The sequence below is a fragment of the Paroedura picta genome, chromosome 3 (genome assembly GCF_049243985.1).
Source record: "Paroedura picta isolate Pp20150507F chromosome 3, Ppicta_v3.0, whole genome shotgun sequence".
In the NCBI taxonomy this organism is placed as follows: domain Eukaryota; kingdom Metazoa; phylum Chordata; class Lepidosauria; order Squamata; family Gekkonidae; genus Paroedura; species Paroedura picta.
In genome coordinates, this window is record NC_135371.1 from 156,384,175 (window position 1) to 156,407,788 (window position 23,614).

A 23,614-nucleotide genomic window follows, 5' to 3' on the forward strand; every position below is an offset into this window, starting at 1 on the left:
TTTAAAGGGACCTAGGTTCCTTAAAGGGACCTTGGGTTTTTAAATGCCCGGAAAGCCAAAAAATACAGCTTTCCTGAATCGAATCATCCCCAAATCCCAGCACTGAACCTGTGATTTAAATGAGTCCGGAAGTGATTACTTGGCTTTTGGCCAGTTTGTCCTGAAATGGATCAGATTTTTTTTGCGTACTTCTAGTGGTACCCTCTACCCTAATCCAATAAACACCCCAATAAAAACTCCATAGAAAAATTCTAATCTGGAGAAGATTTATGGATAGAGATCATGTGAGGAACAACAATGACAACCGAGGCTGCTATTAAATACAGATGCTGGTTAAATGTTTTTAATGTGTTATAAATTTTTAACCTAGGGCCATTCCGCACGAGTTTAATGTAGCAGGAGTGTGGCAAATTGTAAACGTTACTAATTTGCAGTTATGCACGACGTCGCACACAATCTGCCACACTCCTGAAACCCATCAGCAAAAAGCGATTCGTTGTAGTGTAGTGTACTGTATTCCCTTTGGGAATCCAGAAAAGTGGAAGCGAAAAAGACCTGTGCGTTAACATTGTTGTGGTTTCAAAAAAGTCCTTCCCCCTGGCTCTCCCCTCTGAACTTCCGGCGAAGTGATCGCCATTTTTTTTTCTTGGAGTGAGCAGAGAGCAACGAATCAGCGAGCCTTCATTCACCCAGCGAGGCTTCTCCGGCTGCAGTCCCTCCATAGAGCTGCTTTAAAGCTCCCCTAAGTCACCAAGCACAACACAGCCCCGTTTGCAAGTTCCCTTTATTTTCGGCCGAAAATCGTGCCCGTGCACGGGGTGGGGATTCTTTTTTCACTCGGGGGAGCGTGGCAACGATGAATCGGCAGCTCACACGCCAGCTGCCAGCTAGATGGGTCTCTACGTTAGGAGGAAGCAAGGAATCAAGGAATCAAGGCATATTCGTTGCAACGTGTGTTTTTCTTTTTTTTAAAACCTGTTCTTAAAGGGAAAGGGGCTTCTCCGGAGCATGATAACACCTGCCCATTGGCTGTTCGTTTGATTGACGGCCAGGGGCGGGACAAAGCACGGAAAAAATCGCTCCCTTTCTAGCGATTTTTGGCAAGACCGAAAACCTGTGGGAAACGATTGAAACGCTACTGGATTCCACTACAAAGGCAAGTATGCGTTACGCCGAATTCCACTATTTTAAATTCTGTTATTTCTTTCTGCAAGCAATCTGCCACATTGATCCTTGTACGGAATGGGCCCTAGAATTGTACTACTTTTACATCGTCCTGATCCAGCTTGCTGGGAGGGTGGCACAGAAATCAAATAACAACAACAACAACAGATGTCCCTTCCAAGCCTCTGTTAGCTGTCTCTCCCATGCCCAATTTGAGGAAAACTTTACTGCCTTATCGGTCCATGCCTGCTGTGACAATTATAATATGCCTTAGGGACCTTGAACAACAACATCTATCATGCTGTGCAGCTGTGTGTAGGAAATGTTTTGATTTGTTTCAAGTTATCTTTGTGAGAGCTGTGTGTGGGGAATCCTGTCCTTTTGTTTCCCAGCACTGGGCTGTCCAGTCACTGACCAGCTAGCTCTCCCCTCCTTTCACCTGCCTGCCTGCCTGCCTGTGGCAGCACCTCTTTCTCTTCAACTTACGGGGCAGTCAATTGAATCAATCTTTTGCTTTGGGGGTGGGGGAATTTAACCCCCATCCATTTGTTGGGGGGGAGGAGTTATCACATTTTTCTGCAAATGTATTGGTGGGGCTCCCAGATCTACGGGAGAATACCCCTTATCAGAACCTGACTCCTATTATCTGGGTCTCTTGCGGGGTTGAGCATTAAATATTGGCATCAGTTATTTATTTGTTTGTTTGTTTGTTTGTTTATTTTTAGACAGCGCTTGAGGGCTGATCCTTCAAAACCCGATGTCAGTGCCAAATTAATTTTTAAAAAAGGAATCAAAATGCTTCTCTTGGGTGATGCTGACTTCAGTCTTATTACAGCAGAAATAGTCTTGAGACAAGAGAAACTTCAACACTCACCTCGGGGGGTGTAAATGAATAACAGATCATTTTTCTTAACCTTCTTTTCTGCGTATGGTTTCTCTTCTCAATACCTGATTGGCTTTCATCAGGGTGGGAAGTCCTGCATGCATTTTCCAGATCAGATCAGATTGTCTGTCATTTTGTGGTTGACCTTCACCTAAACCATCTCCCCTCCAAAAGTGAATGTGTCTCTATGTCCCCAGCTCTCTCCTTCACAAGCCTGGAGTACAGATGACAGAGGTCTTGTAGTCACCACAGTTCTAAATGAAACTCTGTCAGGGCTGTCCGAGTGTGCCCCTTGTGTTTTTGTGCACTGATGTGAGTCTTTCTGTTTTGCTCATTTAGCGGTCATATTCTCAATTGATTTGTTTCTTTTACGGCATCATCACAGACCTTCCCTACTATTTTGGCTCCTTTTACCACCCTGAAATTGATACAAAGGTAAAATTGCCTTCATTGAGTGGGAAATATTTAGTGCAAGGAAAGAGAAAATGATGTGAAAATAATGACAGAGTTTCGAAATGCACAATGTGCTGCATTTAACGAGGCCTGGGGAAACAAGGGATTAAGGAGCATACTGAGCTCCTGTACACAGCTGCCTTCAACTCAGAATAAAACACAGCACCAAAAGGGCCAATGGCAGGGTTGCCAGCTCCAGGTTGGGAACAATCTGGAGACTTTGGGGGTGGAGCCTGCAGAGGCAGGGTTTGGGGAGGGCATTATGCCATAGCGTCCATCTTCCAAACTGGCTGTTTTCTCCAGGAGAACTGATTTCTGTTGCCTGGAGATGAGCTTTAATTCTAAGGGATCCCCAGGTCCCACCTGGAGGCTGGCATCCACAGCCAATAACCTGGTTCCGGTATAAAGCAGTGTCATATGCTTGTAACGACTGGCCTTCAGGCAAATCTCAACCCTTTGCTTTTTCGGTTCTCATCCCCGCAACCACTTAACAGGATCCCGTCATTGTCAACTGGATTTCGACCTTGAGCTGAGGAAATGCCTTTTCCTTCAGAAGCCCCAAAGTCAGATGTGAAGTGGGATTTATTTCTGATGCCCTGAAAGAAACGCTGATGTGCGATGTGTTGCAATCCTGGGTGTGGATTTTACGGAACTGTGCATGTCAGCAGGTTCCCTTGGAACCCTCTGAAAAGGCCCATCTGCCATCGGGCTTTAAGAAAAGGGAGTGATGGAGCGGTGTTAGCCAGGGGATTATTTTCCCCGCAGGGCAAAAAATGTCAAGGCAACTCCATGCCCTGTTGTACAGGCATGGCTCATAGCCTTACTTGACAGAAGGGTGACACAGGCAAGCTGAGGTTGCCCAGAGTTCACCGTCATGTTCAGGGCTCTTCAGCTCCCTGGGGTGTGTTTCGGGGAAGGTCAGTTTTTGGCACGGTGTGAGAGGGAGGGTGCCAAGCACACCTAAGCTTAGGAATACAATAAACCGAGCGTTTTCTTTTCCACTCCCCTGTCACCCAGCCAGCTCCCAGAACAGATAAAAAGCTAACTTTTCCCTCTCCCTGTCAGAGGGGCTCAGCTTCGCTCATTGCTACGAACTCTTCCTCGGAAACTTCCTCAACAAGACAACCTCTCCGCTGACCAATATGTCTCGCCAATCTTGTGCCCGAAGCATCGGAGGGGGCAGCAAAGGCTTCAGCTCTAGCTCTGCTTGCTTTGGGGGTGGAAACAGAGTCAGCTTCAACACCGTTTCCACAACCCGTGGATGTTCTGTCCGTGGCAGCAACAGAGATGGCGGCTTCGGCAGCAGGAGCCTGTATAATGTGGGGGGGAACCAAAGAATCTCGGTTGGTGGATTTGGTGGCGGTGCTGGTGGCCGAGGATGTGGAGGTTACGGGATGGGTGGTGGCTTTGGTGGAGGCTTTGGCGGGGGCAGTGGCTTTGGTGGAGGCTTTGGTGGTGGTTGCTTTGATGGCACTGGCGGCCCTGCATTTCCCGTCTGCCCCCCTGGAGGCATCAAAGAGGTGACCATCAATCAGAACCTCCTGCAGCCCCTCAACTTGGAGATAGACCCAGAAATCCAAAAAGTGAGGTCTCAAGAGAGGGAGCAGATCAAAACCCTCAACAACAAATTTGCCTCCTTCATTGACAAGGTGAGATGTTTATGAGGGTATTACTGTATGCCGATGTGAGGAATATCTTTTTCTCTTTCCTTTTTTGTTTCTTTTTCTTGATTGAAACTGTTATCTCTGTGATCTGACCTGATTTTCACTAAGCATGTCATGAATTCAAAGTTTTGATGTAAATTAAAGTGCTGAGTCGAATAAGCTTCATTACTTAATCTCAAATGTAGGAAGTAATATAGGAGATGGTATAAAATGTGTATTTTGTACTTTATAGTAAGGATGGTTAAATGTTGTTTGCCATGAAGGTAATTTGTAGATCCTGAGAAATTCATGGGGATAGGAACAGACCTGAGCATATTAGCACTACAAACAGCAATATCAGTTTACTGTTATGAATTTCCTATCCCCAGTATCCTGAAACTGCTGAGAATTTCACTCCCCTCCCTTGGGAGAAAGAATTATTATTTAATTGGGTTCACATCTGTGCTACTTATAAGACCTCAGTTTGCGTCCTTATACTAGTTCCCCAAGCACAGAGTATTGAACCACAAGAAATGGGAAAGAACTGTGTATCCTCCTTTTCCAAGAAAGCTGGGCTGGTTCTGCACTTATTTTGTTTTTTTCCGGTCAATTCTGCTGAATTCAGATTGATTTGAACCCACGTCCTCCTCCTTCCTATGCCCCTGAATTGAAACAGAAAGTGTTCCGCACTTGATGGGGGAAGCTCATAGGGGGGAGGAGAATGGTGGTTGCGAAGCTACTTGTTTATTTTTCTTTTCCTGAATGGGGGGGGGGGGCAGGGCAGGTGAAGTCAAGCCATTAGTCAGAGCAAGCGTGGAGAGGAGCCAAGCGCAGCCAAGGCTGCTTGCTTCTTTCTTTTCATGAAGGGGGGAGAGGGGAGCCAGCAGCAGACTCTCAAAGAATGAGGTAAATCTCTGCTGAAAGAAGTGTGGGCTTCTGGAGTGCAGTCACTTTAAAACAGGGCAAAAATAAGTCATGGAAGGGAAGCCTTGCAACTGGGAACCAGGAAGTCTTTGAACTGATGCCCAGCCAATCAGGGCAGACTGCTTCTCTATGTCAGTGTTGCAGGAAGTTAATCCAGCAAAATGCAGGACACCTACAGTATACTGGGGGCTTTCAAAGACAGTTTTTAAAATATAGTGATATATCCACTCCTGGATCTCACGGTGGAAAGATAGGGTCACCGTGGATCAATCATGCATGTTGCACAGGGAACATTTAATGCACCCAAAATCAAAATGGAAATCAAATGCAGTGCAGAAGGGAGGGGTTTATTCAAGCTGGGAGAGGATAAAAAGCCCCATGCAGACTTGACCCTGGTGTCCCTTCTCTGGTAAAAGAGGGGAGACCTCTAGTCTGTGGGTATTAGACGTGTGTAGGGTGCACCCCGTCCTCCTGGGGTGCAACACAGATGTAACTTAAGAGCGTGACTGCTTCAGTGGTGCAAGAAACGCTTGCCCTTTCCAATGTACTTGTTGTGCTTCTCAGCCACCAACTGGGTTTCAAGGAGCTTGTGGAGGGGTAAGACTTGAGGCTAAAATACAGATGTTTGCTTGGGAGGGGCACCCTACTTTGTCGGCAGGGCAGATTGGGCAGGGGAACCTGGGCACAGGTTATACCCAAATAGTGGCAGAGGAGGCGTGTGTCGGCGTGGCCTAGATGGAAAAATGACATCAGTTTGTGGGGCTGGATTTGCCATCACATGAAATGCTCCAGGGAGAAGGCTCCAGTAAGAAAGGGGCAACTATGATGGTGATAACCATGACATGACCTTAGCAATGTGAAAGGGGTCCTCCCCACTGTGCATCTTGTTTCAACAAAAAGTCTCAACAAATGGCGGTGCTTCCTTTTCTTAACCTCCAAGAGGGCAATAGAAGGAAAGGAGGGGTTTCGTCTTTTGTTTAAAGATATGCCAGAAAAAGTTGTCTCCCATAATAGCTTATTAATGGTTCAAACTAGGTTTGCCAGCTCTGGGTTGGGAAATACCTGGAGACTTTGGGGGTGGATCCAGGAGTGGATAGGATTAGGGGCAGGGAGGGGCCTCAGTAGGATAAAATTCTATGGAGTCCACCCTCCAAATCAGCCATTTTCTCCAGTGGAACTGATCTCTTTAGTCTGGAAATGATCTGGAATTCTACCTGGGGAGTTCAAAATGAATCCCTGAAGCTGCAGTCTCTTGAATGTTATGCTACATTTTACACAGGGCCCAAATAAACATGATGGTTTCCTCAGGGCCACCAGGAAGACCCCACTACTATTTTAAAGCAGTGCTGTTATTTCCCTCCATGATTTCCCACGAATCCAAAAATCTAAGGGGGGGGGTCTCCTGTTATGTCCTGTTATGTTCGTCCCTTAGTGCTTTAACATTTAAGTACAGGCATTTGTGTATAGCTGCCATATTGCATCAGACCATTGGTCTGTCAAGGCGAGCATCGTTTATCCTGATTGGCTGTGGTTGACCAGGGTGTGAAGCAGAGGTCTTCCATATTTCCTACTACCTGAACCTGTTAATCCTAGGCTGCAATCCTTTCTCTGACAGAGGCTTTCTGGTTGACTTTGGGCCCATCACACACTCCCAGACTAAGGCATACAATTGTTGTGTGGATAAAGCAGAAGAGAGGAGAATTGTGTTTACTGTTTTGAGTGTCCTTTGGGGAGAAAGATGGGATATAAATGAAGTAAATATGTAAATGTCTGGAGATACCAGGAACTAAACCTGAGACCTTCTGCCTGCAAAGCAGATGTTCTGCCACTAAAACATGACCCCCCCCCCCCTTGGGCAATAGAGATGTTTCTGCCCTTTCTAGAGACGTGGGGAAAGAGCTGAAACTTGAAGTACCCTAGAAACTCACACTAACAAGCACCCTATAAACTCACACAAATGCCAGGCAAAGATCAAACGGGAACAACAATTCAACAGGGACAGGTACTAGAAAACTCCTAGAAAACCCCAACTGCCTTCGTTCAAGGACTTCTGTATCACATGTTAAAATATTCTTTCTGTCTTTTCTCTGCCACGTTCCCTTTTTTCCTTGGTTCAGGTCCGTTTTCTAGAACAGCAAAACAAAGTTCTGGAGACTAAATGGAAACTCTTGCAAGAACAGGGTCATGGGACTGGTCCTGGTCAAAGGAACCTTGATCAGATTTTTGAAGTTTATATCAACAACCTGAGAAAACAACTTGATTGTCTTCAGAATGAGCGGAGGGGCCTGGATTCGGAACTTAAGAACTTCCAAGACCTTGTGGAGGATTTCAAGAACAAGTAAGGGGATATTATTGCTAAACAAATGACCATGAAGCAGGTTTTCCCCCACTGAAAGGGCTTTTAACGGGGGGTACACTGTAGACGTCTTTAAGGGAGAGTTAAGTTATTTGGGCATTTATTCTGCATGTTCTAAATTATGATTTGTACATTGACTTGAGACACGGTACCTCCCCTACCATGGATCAAGGTCTTAGCCTCTCTCCTCCCGCCTTTCCCCTCTTTAAGGACACTTGGAGTGACTCTCCTTTCCACTGTGCAAAGCCCTTCTGCTCCCAGGCTGGCTGCCCCGCCACAATTGTATTCTGCTAGAGCCCCACAAATCCTTAAACTGACTCTGGTGCTACGGGGCCTGCAAATCCTTAAACCATCCCTGTACATTCAGAGCAGCCATTTTGGTTTATTGTGACCGGTTGCACTTTTATAATCATTACAACCGAGAGTTTTATAATCATTAGAGCCAATGCAAATGCCATGAGACTACAATTGATTTCAAACTCTGAAGTGTACGATTCTCAGAATCATGGGGGGAATCATGAGTTTGCATTGTTATATTGGAAATGGTGTGTTTTTGCTTGTTTAATAACACACTGGCGTCTAGCACTATTATTATTTGCTGTAAAGTCACAGCCAAGACACGGCACCCCTGACTGATTCTCAAGGCAAGGGAGATTCAGAGGTGTTTTGCTACTGCCTGGACTTTCTCGGTAGTCTGGTTTCCAAATACTAACCAGGGCTACCCTTGATTAGCTTCTGATTGAAATCAGGCTACTCTGGGCTCCCAAGGTCAGGGCAGTTATATAATATGGCCTAATAAAGATGCCAGAGCCTCTTGTGGCACAGAGTGGTAATGCAGCAGACATGCAGTCTGAAGCTCTGTCCATGAGGCTGGGAGTTCAATCCCAGCAGCCGGCTCAAGGTTGACTCAGCCGTCAATCCTTCCAAGATCGGTAAAAGGAGCACCCAGCTTGCTGGGGGGTAAACGGTAGTGACTGGGGAAGGCACTGGCAAAACCACCCTGTAGTGAGTCGGCCATGAAAACGCTGGAGGGCGTCACCCCAAGGGTCAGACATGACCCGGTGCTTGCACAGGGGACACTTTTACCTTTACCTGTAATAAAGATGCCAGATCTTTCCATATAGGAAGAAATCTGGGAGTCTACCAAGCAAAGAGAACCATTTGGCAAATATAAACTGGATAAGCACCAGAAACTGGCAGCCCTCCAAAAGAGATGCTGCTGTTTAATAAATAGGTCCGGTTGGAAACCATATTGTCGATCAGTCTATTCTGCCAGTGCTTTGTGATGCCAAAGCATACGGAATGCAAGTTCGTAGAGTTGTCAGTCAGAAGAATGGAAACCAGGATGGAACCAAGTGTGAGTCATGTGCTTGTACTGCCAAATAACCCTCAACATATTTCTGAGGATTAGTTTGTACTCTCATTCTCTTTGACTTGCATACCAGGTGAAATCAGAAGGGCTTTTAATGTCATTTAGAAAAAGGGAAGGCTAGGAGGAGTATCCTCTCCTTTCCGCTTCTATGCTCATGATCAAAATACAGACAATTTTTTTTGTGTTTTGGATACGGAATAGATTGGGTGTGTTTGTGAGAGTATTTTTGCAGACCTTGAGTTTCTTTTTTTTAAATCCCATTTATTCTGCTTTCATGATTACGGCTTTGGAAGAATGTAGAATGCTGAGACCAGAAGTTTATTTATTTAAATATGTACATCCCACTTTCCCTCAAAGCTCAAGCGGGTTTACAATGAAAACATTACAATTTTAAATCAGCAAAATAAAATCCCAGATAACCCCACAAAAAAAATGCCTTTGGTTTATAACCCATTAAAAGGCCAGGCAAATAAAACGGCCCCTGCAGAGCGACCTGAAAATTGCTAAAGGTGGAGTCCCATCACTCATCTTTTGAACAGGGATCTAGTTTTGATTGCGAATGCTCCTAAATCCTTTTAAGTGTGGGTTTTAACTGTTTGCTGCCCTGAGACTGTTGTTAGAGGGGCGGCTTACAAACCTAATAAATAAATAGTTAAAAAGAAATGCTGAAGGAATCAATAAGCAGGAGTCATTGAGCTTATTTTTTCTGTTCTGTTTTTGTCGTATTGACCAGATACGAAGAAGAAATTAATAAGCGGACAACAGCAGAGAATGATTTTGTGCTCCTGAAAAAGGTGAGAACTTAGTTGGTACATGTTGGGGCAGAACACATGAATCACTCTACTTAGTTCAACATGGAATGCGAGTAAGAAGGTTTTTTTCATGTTCCAGTCCATCCATTGCTTGCTTCTGAACAAATGCATCATAGAATCATAAAGTTGGAAGGGACCTGCAGGGTCATCTAGTCCAGCCCTCTGGAGAATGCAGGAAATTCACAACTATCTGCCTACCCAATTCCATGCCCAGATGATGCCCCCCTCCATGGGACACTTGTGCTCTAATGTGGCGGTTGACTGTGAGGTGGCCCTCAAAAGTGACCATCTGCTATACAAGAAAGACCGATTCATGGTCATGCTATAACTTAGTCTGGTACTGTTTGATCTTTCCATTGGATAGCAAAGCCAACCTGTTCCTAGGAAACGGAGAAGCAAAAGCCAGGTTTTTAAATCATCTCTCTGGCATTTGCATTCTGTCATGCTGGAACTGAAGGGGAGAACTTTCTGGTCAAAAGCTTGGGGGAGAGATGTAGTAGAAGGAAAACCAAACCATCTTCCCCTGTTGTTGTGGCCATTCCACCCTGCCCAGTGATCACAATATCATGTGCACTACCTTGCTCTATGATCTCATCATGACTTCTCTTGGGGAGAAGGGGGGAAAATAGCCAACCAGAGGTGTTTGGCCGTTGACTATCTCTGCATAGCAACTCTAGACCTCCTTGGTGGTCTCCCATCCAAACACTGTCAATGGAAATCCATGCTTAGCTTCCAAGATCTGATGACTTCGGCCTAGACAGGGCTAGTCCGGTCAGGGCAGTGTTATTTAGATGGAACCTGATCTAAGAAGCCAGCGATGCTAGAGAGATTCTTCCCCCTCCACTAAAGGATGAAGAGATGGTGATATGCAGAGCTGACGAGGGCTAGAGTTGGAGGCTGAAAACTGGATGTTGTAGGGGAAAGAAAAGCTATCAGAGCTTTGAGTCACCTTCTCTCTTCAACCTGTCTGTGAAATTCCACAGCGAAATGAGCATTCTTAGCACCTTCGTTGTGGTTTGGAGGTTCGAGTCGCTGGGAGAGCTGGCATTTAGAAGACCCGAAGGCCCTATTTATTATTTTTATTTTTATTTCCACCTCTGATAGCGGAACCCTCTTCTGTTCTTTCCTGCAGGATGTGGATGCTGCTTACATGAACAAAGTAGAATTGCAGGCCAAACTGGATGCTTTGCAAGATGAAATCAACTTCCTGAGATGTCTGCATGAAGCAGTAAGTTCTTTTTTTTTGCAGGCATCTGAGAAAATGATGAGCTGAAAACAAATGGTTTTGGAAGGGAGGGATGTTTGAAACAAATTTGAATTGGCTTGCAAAAATCGACAAAGCCCTCGAAATCTTTGCCTATTTATTTATTTATTTTGGAATTTATATTCTGCTTTATCTTTGAAAATTCAGAGGGGATTACAGTGATATAAAACGCATGTAAATTTCACAAATTAATAAGTTCAAATTAAGAATTAAAACATTAAAAAAACAAATGAAATGTTAAATTATTAATAATTAAAATTGCCCCTAGTGCTTTCTCTCTCACATGGGATGTAGAAGGGGGAGGGTAATACAGAAAAGTTCTCAGTGTGGTTTCCGCCTGGAGGAGTCATAGGAGTGATGGAGGAGTCAGAGAGGCCCGTGGTTTCTGATGTCGGTACTGGCTTCAACTATAGGCCCAGTGGAACCGCTGGGTCTTGCAAGCCCACAGAACTGTCGAAGGTCCCGCAGGGCTCTGATGGCATTGTATGTACTTTTCAGTAAGGATAGTTTGGGTTGGGACGACAAGACTGTAAGAGCTTTGTACATGTTTCGACAAAATGAAATGGCAGTGAATAATATTGCAATGTTTGCACTGATAAACTGCATAATTGCTCTGTTGGTTTATGAGTCTCTTGCCTGCCATGTGCTAATTCTTGGCGAGATGCTCTCAGGTTCAAACTAGTTGCCTGTGTGCATGTTTCATCACCCTCCAGAATGACCGAGAATGAAGACCGAGGATGGGTTTATGCAGATGAGGAGGTGGGGCTAAGCAGACAGGGACAGATTTGATTCTCATTGGCTGTGAAAGTTAGAGGCAGGAAATAGGCCGAGCTTTCCACATCCACAGTGTCTAAGTACACACCTTTTTCTTTTATCCCATATGAATAAATAGGTGCTGTTCTGAGAGTGAGAGAGAAATATTCAGTCTAAATGTACAGAATATCCCTTCTCAGTTTTTCCCCCACTATGTCCCTTTTAGGAACTTTTCTCAGTTTCCAGGGTCCCCTGCATTAGACTGGCCATTTGTACAACCATCTAGGCCAGGGGTAGTCAAACTGCGGCCTTCGAGATGTCCATGGACTACAATTCCCAGAAGCCCCTGCCAGCAAATGCTGGCAGGGGCTCCTGGGAATTGTAGTCCATGGACATCTAGAGGGCCGCAGTTTGACTACCCCTGATCTAGGCTAAGAGTGAACTAACTATAAACATACCTTGTCTTATAGGTACGCAGGGTAGATTTCTATAACGTTTGACCAAGAGAAGCATGTGCCTTCATTTTTATCTGGAATATAATAACTCAAGTACAAATAGGGGAATGGATTACGTGATTTCCTTTTCTTTCCCTTGATGAAGATCAATCTTTCTAGCAATTAATGATGTCATACGTGACAAAATGGTTATTTCATTGGTTTAGTTGCAGCATCCCCCGTAAACCTTTTGGGCTTCCCTTCTCTCATCCTTCAGTCTGCGGCCCCCTTCAAATGTGCCAGCCCCCCCCAGGGGGCCAAATGACCCCCATTGAGAATGGGTATATGGCTAATGTATAATAATGGTGGCTATTTTTTTTATTAACTTTGGACTGCCAGAAGCTCTGGTAAAGTAATATCATGACACTTTAGGTGTGCCAGCTTTGGTTCCCTCTTCCATTAGTCAATTTTGAAAATACAGTCAGATTAGGGAAGAAAGGAACAGGTGAATCAAGATACATCGAAAAGGAAAATATGGTCGAACTAATGTCTCTCCATAACTTTTTCAGGAACTCAGCCAGGTGCAGCAGACCATTTCTGACACCTCCGTTGTCCTTCAAATGGACAACAACCGCAACCTGGATTTGGACAGCATCATCGCTGAGGTCAAAGCTCAGTATGAAGAGATTGCTCAGAAGAGCCGATCAGAAGCAGAGTCATGGTACCAAACCAAGGTTAGTTTTGGGGCATTGATTTATCTTGCCAGTATAGAGCAAATCTCTTAACTGCTCAACAGTCTCTGTGGTATTGCCACTTGCCTCTTTTTTTAAAAATGAAGGACATCTCTCAAAGGCCTCTAAGCCTTTGGAGAAACCCCCATCAGTTGGCAAATGGGCTTTGTTGCAAAATCTTCCTTTGTTACCTATGACGAAGCTGGACCTTCTCTTTCTTCTGTATGCCAGTATGAAGAGCTCCAGGTGAATGCTGGGAAACATGGTGACAGCCTGCGAGACACCAAGGCTGAGATCTCTGAGCTCACCCGGACAATTCAGAGGCTACGAGCTGAAATTGAAAATGTGAAGAAGCAGGTAAGGCTAAGGAGTTTTTGCTGGATTAAAACTTGTGTGACAGGGGGAGTCAGTTCCCGGTGACATTCCAGGATTTGCAGAGCTTTGTCTGGTGAACCCCAGAATCTGTGTTGTTCCCTTAACGGCAAGTGTGCTATCAGGAAAAAAAAGCCAAGACAACATTTAAGGAAGACGAGTCAAATTGAAGCAGGAAAGCCTCTTGCATTTCTACAATTCTGAAAGCCATTTTGAGTAGGTTTTGCAAGTAGGTCGCCAACTCTGGGTTGGGAATTTCCTGGAGATTTGGGGATGAAGCCTGGGAATCATGGGGTTTGGGGAGGGAGGGGGTATAATGCCATACAATCCATCCTCCAAAGCAGCAATTTTCTGCAGGAGAACGTATCCGTTGACTCTGGAGACCAGTTACAATTCTGGGAGATCCCCAGGTTCCCACTTGAAGGTTGGCAGCCCTGTTTGCAGGCAGGATATTGCACTGTTGCTAGTGGGGAAGTTCTGATAGCCTTGGGATAGTGCTAAAATGCCACTTGAACCTTTGCTTTCCCCTATTAGCCTTGTGTAGTATCTCCAAGGTGTATTTGCAACCCTTGTAATGGCATCTGCTTCACCAGTGTGGGGGAAGGAGGAGAGATGTGTTGTGTTCGCTGGCAGGGGCTCGTGGGAATTGTAGTCCATGGACATCAGGAGGGTTGCAGTTTGACTACCCCTGCCTTACGGGCTAGAACTTTTAAAAAATTAAGCCGATGATACTCAGGAAACAGAATCCTGGAGATTTTCTGTACTCTTATGGACTCATGCCATATGCCCCCTTCCATGGCAATATAGAAACTTCATACAAAGGACAATGCAGTGGGGTAGGGTGGCCTCTCTGTGCCTGCTTTCTTCTTTGGCAATTAAGCGTTGCCTCTTGACATCAAGGTTCTTACTACCTGGAAGTCATATGTGGTTCCCTAAGCGCAGTTCTCTGGATGTCCATCTTATCTTGCAGTGCGAAAAGCTACAGGGCTCCATTACGGAAGCGGAAGAGCGTGGTGAGCTGGCGCTCAAGGATGCCAGGGAGAAACTGAACGAAATGGAAGTCGCTCTGCAGAAGGCCAAGGAGGAGATGACTCGTCTGTTGCGAGAATACCAGGAGCTGATGAACTGCAAGCTGTCCCTTGATCTTGAGATTGCCACCTACAGGAAAATGCTGGAAGGAGAGGAGAGCAGGTGGGGGCAACAGAAAGGAGGACTATAGCTCTTCCGCCAGGCATACGGTTGAGGCCAAGGCGGGTTCCCGTTATTCATTCTGGGGTCCCCCATGTCCATCGTGTCCATCAGTTCCCACTCTCATCAGTAGGATAGTAGGATTGCTGGCCCTGGCTGATCGAGGGGATAAATTGAGTCAGTTGTTTGCCGCCATCTTTAGCTTTAATAATTTTATTAACGTAATTTGGGTATTTATAGGACCTACTGTATTCTATTATTTTATTGTGTAAACCACTGTGAGCCCAATTGGGAAAAGCGGTATATAAACCCGATAGATAGATAGATAGATAGATAGATAGATAGATAGATAGATAGATAGATAGATAGATAGATAGATAGATAGATAGATAGATAGATAGATAGATAGATAGATGATAGATTTTTGCTGAAAACAATGTGTGTGGGGATTAGGAGGGGGCTTTTGCCTAGAAATAATGTTGTTGAGATTAAATTCTTTTTAAAAAGGAGATGCTGGACTTGGAAGCCTTCTCAGATGGCCTGTCCAGCATTCCAGAAATGACAAGCTGGAGCATTCTGCAGTAAACAAGTTCATGCAGTCTGTCTTAACCACAGAAGAATCCTCTTTTGTGGACTGAGTCCTGGCAGAAGCCGGCCACTAGGCTGTGGAAACACAAATCCTGATGGGAGCTCTCAAATTCCCAGTTGGGCACTGTGGCACGCAAGCATGACCATGGGAAGGAAAGGCATCTACCTCAGACCACATGTGTTGTAGGGGTGTGCATGTCTCATGCAGTGCTGCAATTACCATAAGTCACTGTGGAACCATTGTGAGCAAAGGCACCATGCATATCTGGCCTTCAAACAACTGGGCATCCTGAAATGATGCTTCTTAATATTAGAACCATCTGAGAATACCCTGAGAACTACCTTGCAAAAGCTAACTCCTTTGCCAAGCAAGGAACTCAGCGTCGGTCTCCTTGCATCTGCCTTGTCTGTTCTTTCCAATGGATCCCTGACAGCAGAAGTCACAAACCTTCAAGGGATTGGCTAATATTGATTGCACACCTGCATGGGAATGCCTGATTGGACCCACAACCTAAATCCTAGTTTCTTTCTTCCATAGGATGTCTGGAGAATGCCAGAATGCCGTGAGCATCTGTAAGTAACAATTGTGGATTCTGTGCTTTTAAAGAGTTTTTGTGTCTTATATGTTGCTGTGCTGCCAACTCAGTAGGCCTTCACTGCTGTGTTGGTACAACACCACATCTTCACTTAGAAGCATGCGCCAGCACATCAATGTGTACTGATGATGTTTAAGGGGCAAAACACCACTGCTATTCCATGCTCTGCAGTAGATAAGGAAAAGGCTGAAGCCTCAGCTAGGTAAAGAGCATGGCAGCAGAGGACATGGTGGAAACAGATTTCCCTACGCACCACCATGTATACTTTTAAGATACTGGAAAATCAGTCATTTTGGTGTAATGCTGATTTGCTGTTATAATGTGTCATGACCACTTAAAAGGCAGTTTACTTGTTACAAACACCCTCCGGAAACACCCCAAAACAACTTTTGGTTGGTGGTGGCAGTAGTGGCTTGCTGAAGGATTTCCAACCAAGAGGGCAAGCCACCTTCCCTCCAGTTAGGTTAGAGCTGGATGAGTGATGATGATTTGCCAAAGCAGCCGAATGAGCTTGGTGGTTGTGCAGGACTCAGGACTTTTGAACTGGAGTTGCCTGAGACCTTCTGCACAGCAAGCAGATGATGTACTACTCAGCCCTGCTAACCAAAGGAGTCTCCAAGCGGCTTACAGTCACCTTCTATTCCTCTCCCCCAACAGACACCTTGTAAGGAAGGCGAGTCTGAGAGAGCACTGAGAGAACTGTGACTGACTCAAGGTCACCGAGCTGGCTGCATGTGGAGGAGCGGGGAATCGAACCAGGCTCTTAACCACTAGGCTCTCAAAAGTGAACTCGGTCCTCCCCCCCCCCCAGCCCGATGCATTGGCAACATGATGGTTGCTTTTGCCATAGAACAGACTTTCTCAACCAGGGTTTCATGAAACCCAGGGGTTTCTTGATGGCTCTGGAAGGGCTTCCTGAATGGGTTGGTGTGAATTAATTTTAAAAATATTTTAAAATTTTGTTAAACATTTATTGAGTGGTATGACCTTCTATAGTCATGTTGACCCCCCCCCTCCCAAAATGGCCAGTGACGGGCCTGGAGGGGGTAGGAAGATGAGGGGCCCTGGGTAGGTATATACACACCTACGCTTCCCAACAATAGTCTACATGATTGTGCCACTTCTGGGGTTTCTCAATGGTAAAGAAATCTGAGAAAGATTTCCATAGAAGGCCACTCTTAAAGATAGGATGTGCATGAGTTACATGAAAATATTTGATTGGGGACCAAAGTGAGATGGGTTCGTCTTAGCTATCCACTGGCAATAGTCGTCCAGCATTACTCTGTAATATCCTTGATTTTTCTCCCCCTCCCAGCTGTAATTGGTTCTAGCAGCTCTGCTGGTGGATACGGAGGAGGTTACGGAGGCGGCTTTGGAGGAGGTTACGGAGGCGGAAGCTACGGGGGATGTGGCTTCAGCTCCAGCAGCGGGCGAGGCATGTGCAGCATAGGAGGAGGAGGAGTTTGCGCCCCAGGAGGAGGCTATGGTTCTAGCGGAGGCACCATTGTGAAGAAAACGACCACGTCTTCCACCACGGTCCGGTCTTCAAGCAAACAGCTGTAAGACATGGAAGCCATTACAATACAGGTCCTGGATACAAGATGCATCTTCTGCCATCTGATGCAGCGGTCCAAGTCACTCCTCCTGCCCTTTTGGGCACTTTTCAAAGAAATGAACTCCGTTTCTTACCACTGCTATGCCTGTTCTTCCCATAGTAACCTGTTGGCCTCACATTCTTTGCCCTCCACTCATTGTTGACGCATTTCATGCCCTCGTGTACAGATCAGGTACCCATTTGTGTTTGCACCAATGGACTATACTGTATTCGGTTAACAGATGTCAAACCTACTAAAGCTGCATTTCATGAACAAAAGCCAACAGCTCTGGATAGTTCTGCAGGGTGTTATTTAGGACACTGCACGATACTCCTGAACCATTCTCACATTGTTTACGTGCTCCCCATGTGACCACTAGGAGGACCCTGCTTATCCCAGAATTGTCAAATTAAGAGATTGTTCTTCTCCCTATGGCGATTTGAGCTTTTCTGGGAAAGGACGACTCTTAGAAGGTTCCTCTCAAGCAACAGTCCCAGGAATAGGGTCATGCAGTTCTCTTCACATTTAAACAGTGTTTCATTTGCTGTTCGGTCCACATTCTGACTCCTTTGTCACTGAGAACTGAGCAGGGGGGGGGGGGAGAAATGTGAATTGAATTCAAATAACGCCCTGTGCACACGGTCTTTTTCATGGAAATGAATATCCTACCTGGTGCTCTTCTCTGCCTACTGGCTGGCAGTTTTCCAGACCAACAAGGGCTTGTCAAAAGAATATGTAAAATGCCTGCAGTCAAAATCTGTTGAAATGAACAGGACCGGCAAGTGCTTTAATGTGGCTGGATCGGGTCCCAAGCATGGTCTTCTTGGAAGGGCCTTTTCGTTGCTGATGTTACTTTTGGTGGGGATTTCTTTTCGCTGGTGTATGACAAACCGCATCTCATTAAACTCTATGTGAAGATGAAATTTGTGTCTTCTGGATTTCTGTCAAAGAATTTTTCCGTGGGGTAGTGGGATGTCCACTCCTTCCCTCTTCTAAGGCAGTGGTTCTCAACCTTCCTAATGCAGTGACCCTTGAACACAGTTCCTCACATTGACCGTTTACACACTGGGAACTTCACTGCCCCAGCTCCCTTGCAGGAGCACAAATCGGGGGCGGATGAGGTGCACCGGGCCCAATGTTCCCCCATGTGGGTGCAGGAAGAGGTGGCGGTAACCTGCCACAACTAAAACTCCAGCCTGCAACCCAGCATGAAATCTCCAGTGCATAAACCGTCGTTGTGGTGACCCCCAACCATAAAATTATGCAAGTGTTCTTTCACGGAAATTAAACCGAAACTGACCAATGGTGTGAAGATCCATTGTTCATGATTGTATAGAAATTGTTTTTTTCCCCCAGGGTTTCTCAGTTCAGTTCTGCCTCTTGTCTCACCATGCCGATCTCACTCTTTTCCGCTGCTCCAGGCAGACGAATGCTCTATCTCGATCTTCCCTGGCCAAGCTGCTCACCCTGCCACGACCCCTGTGAATGGGTTGTTTGACCCCCAAAGGGGTCCCAGCCCCCAGGTTGAGAACCACTGTTCTAAGGGAATCTGAGGGAGCTCAGCACTGGAATGTGCATGATTCAAAAGCATACAAGGAATATCGCCCAAGAGGAGATGTGTATTTAGCATAGTTAGAAGAGGAACTTTGTGATGTTTTTCAAATGACCTCCTCTTGTGTCCTGATTGGCTCACTTGGAGACTTCCTGCTCCTCTGAGCACACTTCCTCTCTGCTTGTCTCCAGAGCAGGCTGAATGAATGCAGAACAGTTCAACAGTTAGGTTTCTCTCTTCTCTTTCTATACAAAGTTGTTTCTCTTCTAAATAAGACTGTTCTCTTAAGCAGCCTGCTGCTGCACACCTCTTTGCATATTCTAAACTCCAACAACACTCAAAACTCTTTTCAAACGACAATTCCCAGGCCCATTCCGCACAAGGACCAATGTTCCCAATTGGTTTCACAAAGCAATAAAGCTATTTTAAATAGTGGAATCTTGGCGTTCCGCATACCTTCATTTGTAGTGGAATCCAGTAGCGTTTCATTCGTTCTCCACAGGTTTCCGGTCTCACAGGAATCGCTAGAAAGGAAGCGATTTTTTCTGTGCTTGTTCCCGCCCCTGGCCGTCAATCAAACGAACAGCCAATGGGCGGTTGTTATCATGCTCCCGAAAAGCCCCTTTCCCTTTAAGAACAGTTAAAAAAAAACACACACACACACATTTCAACGAATATGCCTTGATTTTTCCGAACGTAGAGACCCATCTAGCTGGTGTGTGAGCTGGCGAGTCATCGTTACCACACTACCACGAGTGGGAAAAAAATCCCCCCCCCGCACGGGCGCGATTTTCGGCCGAAATTAAAGGGAACTGGCAAACAGGGGGCTGTGTTGTGTTTGTGGACTTAGGGGAGCTTTAAAGCACTTCTGTGGAGGGACTGTAGCCGGAGAAGCCTCCCTGGGTGAATGAAGTCTCGCTGGCTCTTTGCTTTCCCCACTCGCTCCAAGGCAAAAAAATGGCGATCGCTTCGCCAGAAGTTCAGAGGAGAGAGCCAGGGGGAGTGAAACCGCTACATTGAGAATGCACAGGTCTTTTTCGCAAGTGTTGCAGATTGTTGTCAGGAGTGTAGCGATTTTCTAAGAGTGAAGCCACTTTTCTGGATTCCCCGGAAATCGCTACAATTAAGCGATTTTTGCGCTAGTGTTTCAGGAGTGTTGCAGATTGCTCACAACGTCATGCGGAACGTAGTTTTAGTGGCAAAAACAAAATTCAAGACTAGTGCTATATTAAAGTCATGCGGAATGGACCCCAGAATTCTTTTAGGGAGAAGTGTTGCCCAAATCAGTATATATGTTTCAGGGCCATAATGGCCCAAGGCATCTCCCTGACAATACAGGATAAACAGGTGTCTTTTGTGCACTTAAATACTCAGGATTTTTTAGACTATGGAAGTGAGGATTCAGAGTGACACTCAAAAAACAAGGGGAAAGGTGCTCTTAAACAAATGGGGTTTCTGTTTTACAAACAGAAAAAAAAACCAAATTAATATATGCACTACGGAAGAACAGTAATGAAAATCACAGAACAGAAATGCAGTATGGGGGAACAGTACATAAAACATGAGAACCTTTCCCTAGAATGGCTGCCTGCTGACAGAAAAAAAGAAGGTTTATAAGAGAAAACAAGCTATGGAAATATATGAAGTGCCCTGCTGGATATGACCAATGGTCCATTTATTCTGTCATCCTGTCTCCCACAGTGGCCAACCAGTTCCTCTGAATGGTCAGCAACAGGGCCTAGAGGCTGAGGCCTTCCCCTGATGTTGCCTCCTGGCACTGGGATTCAGAATATGGAAGTTCTCCTTAGTCACCATGGCTAGCAGCCGTCAAGAGATTTATCCTCCATGAATCTATCTAATCCCCTTTTAAAGCTATCTGTTTTTGAAGTCATCACTATATCCTCAGACAGAGAATGCTGCAGTTTAATCACTCGCTGCATGAAGAAGTATTTTCTTTTTTTCATCCTGAACTTACTGCCCATGAGCTTCATTGGATGCCCTTGCGTTCTAGTATTTTGGGGAGGGGGAGAAAAATATCACATTGCCAACTCTCTCCACCATTGCACAATTTTATAAACCTCTCATGTCCCCCCTCACTCGTAAACTAAAAAGTCTCAGATTCTCCAGCCTTTCTTCATAGGCCCATTATGTACGGCCGCCGAAACGGTGATTTCGGGTCACATGGAAAACGCGGGGGGGGAAACGCGACGCACACCGGTTATGCACGGGGCGGGGCGCGACGGCGGCAAAACCCAGAGTAACCGATTATGCACGCGGCGATCCGGGCGCCGCTTCTGGTTGCGCCCCGGTCACCCGGAAGCTGCGCTTTCTTCCGCGTTTCACTGACGCGGCTTTTTCGGCGGCATGCATCGAAGCTGCAGCTGGTTGCAGCCGGCTCCGTGCGTTATCGTGATTTTAGTCGCCACCATTCCACCCCGAATGTGCGCTAAAACCCCCGTGCATAATGGGTCATAGGGAAGCTGCACCAAGCACCTATTCATTTTGGTTGCCCTCCCCTGTGCTTTGTCCAGCTCTCCAATGTCCTTTTTGAGATACGGTGATGAGATTTGGAGGAGGACTGGACAGTTGTCTGTGGTGGCAAAGAAGCAATGTTGGGAGCTGGAACTGACTGGGTGGGGCGGAGGAAGCACAGTGCCTGGACAGTGGAGCAGAGATCCTGGAACAAAGAGAAGCTATCCTTGAGATAAACAGGATAATCACAAGTCACAAAAACTGGGGATGAGTGGTGAGTTTATAGCTTTTTTTCCTGAAATGAGGTGGGGAAAGAAGGAATTTGGGAATAATAAAAATACAATGGGGGGAGCAAAATCCTTTGTCTTTATTGTGGAGTTCCCTTGCATTTAGAGCATCAAAAACGTTCCCTTGGGGAGATCTGGAGGTCAGTTATGTTCGCAGCTATGGGCCAGGTACTTGCCCTGATTGGGGAATGGCTGGAATCTTCCTATCTGGTCATGTAGATAAGAAGGAAATTGCTGGAGTTGGCCTGTTGCTTATCGGTTTGGAGATCTGGGTCATTAATTATGGCCAGATCATCTGAGAGGAGGCTCCAAGGTTCTTGGGAGAAATGGCCCTTGATTGAATCTCTCACAGGAAGGGTTTACACATAGGGTTGCCAACTCTGGGTTGGGAAATGCCTGGAGACTTTGGGGGTGGGGCTTGGGGGGTGGGATTGGAGACAGGACGGGATCTCAGAGTACAGCAATGCTATGGAATCCACACTCTCCAGAGCCTGTAAAATCAAGGGATCCCCAGGCCCCATATGGGGACTGGCATCCCTATATAAGATGACTGATAGAGGGGCAGCCCTGCATTCCTTTCTGCCTGGGCATGACTCACTCTTTATATCAATTCCAGGCTGCTTCTATCATTTCTAGATCCACAATCAAGTGCATGCATGTACAAAGAGGATTCAAACTATACAGGAAAAGAGGGTGGTCTCCTTGGATGAGGGGCTCATGGGCATCAGAGGCCAGATATTCTGATCTAAAACAGTACAGGTTTATAGTGTGACTGGTCCTAATAAACATGAAAGAACAAAAATGCTTAAAATTATATTTAGGCATTACAATGACACATTGGTTTTGGGATGGAATAGAAAATGAACAAGGCAGGCTTTTGCAACCAAGGTGGGAATTAATTAATCAATCAGGTGATATGACAATTTATGGTCATGTCGACCCCCCTCCCCAAATGGCCAATGATGGGCCTGGAGGGAGTGGGAAGGGGAGGGGCCCCAGGTGTGCTTGTGTTCACAGCTCTGCTTCCCAACTATATTTTGCATCATCACGCCATTGCTGGGGTTCCTTGAAGCCTGAAGAATGTTTCAGGGGGTTCTCAATAGTAAAAAAGTTGAGAAAGGCTGAAGTAAGGAGACAGACCCAAGAGTGTTTTGCCTAAATAATTTGTTAAGCAGAGGTTTATGCATGTTTACATAGAGGGTTTTCTGTGTGACCGTTTTCTTCAAAAATGTTTACTCTCCGGAAAGGATTCGATCTAAATTGCTGATGTAGTGACATTGGACAAGACATTAGGTTTTGAATAAAATATACTCAGGTTTTGCCTTTGTGAGCAATCCTGTTAAAATATCTGAAATACGTGAGCAACACTTTAAAAACAACAACAGATCTTAATGTCATAGGTTGCAACACCTTCATCCAGGTGGAATCAGGTGCATGAGAAAAGAAAGCCACTACAATCTTTCCTGTAATGGGATGGGAATACTGCTTTTTTCACACTGATTCACCTGCTGAGACTGCTAAAAGAAGGACGCGTCACTCTCCTTCCTTTTGTAACCTTAGGTGAGCAAGCACTTAACCACCCACAAGGAGAGAAAAAAGATGTGCTTCCCTCAAGGAATCCCTCCCACTTCACTGACTTTGCAATTCCAGATGTCAGGTCCTTTGCATCAGTTGCCCAACACAGAAAGACTGACAGAATCAGGTGGAAAGAAGAAGAAAAAGGAAAAGTGACCTGGTCGGATTTTCTTCTTAGCAGAACAACTTTATAAATTGAATCAGGGTAAACCTCTCAACCACAACAAAAGTTAAAGGTCCGCAAAGAGCCAGGGGCATCACTGCACTGTTGACAATAGAGTTTACCATAGTGGAATCATAGTTTACCACAGAGGAATCATCGGAAACTCTATGGTAAGATTACCATAGAGTTTCTGGTTTCCTAGACCTACCTTTTGCCACATCCAAGTGGCTCTTGGACTTGTTAGGAACTGTATAGTCAAAAATGTATAGTAGATGAGGTCTTATTTGTAATTTTTCTCATCAGGTCAATTGCTCTATTTGGCCCCAGTTTCAGTCCACTGACCAGCTGAGCATTAATGGGCAAAGGTCACAGTTACCTAAAGGTCTCCTGCCTTATGTGGGCAAATGGGAACCCTAATTTCACCAGAAGTCATTGCA

At 45.6% G+C, this 23,614-nt stretch overlaps 1 protein-coding gene across 1 annotated transcript; it reads left to right on the forward strand.

Annotated features, from left to right (window-relative positions):
- The first annotated feature begins 3,543 nt into the window (after positions 1-3,543).
- LOC143833269 (keratin, type II cytoskeletal 4-like) lies at positions 3,544-18,051 on the forward strand. Its single transcript, XM_077328880.1, has 9 exons — positions 3,544-4,149; positions 7,185-7,405; positions 9,529-9,589; positions 10,740-10,835; positions 12,628-12,792; positions 13,021-13,146; positions 14,132-14,352; positions 15,476-15,510; positions 16,849-18,051. The coding sequence occupies exons 1-9, from the start codon at positions 3,643-3,645 to the stop codon at positions 17,094-17,096; spliced, it is 1,680 nt and encodes a 559-aa protein (XP_077184995.1). The 5' UTR covers positions 3,544-3,642; the 3' UTR covers positions 17,097-18,051.
- Positions 18,052-23,614: the final 5,563 nt, after the last annotated feature.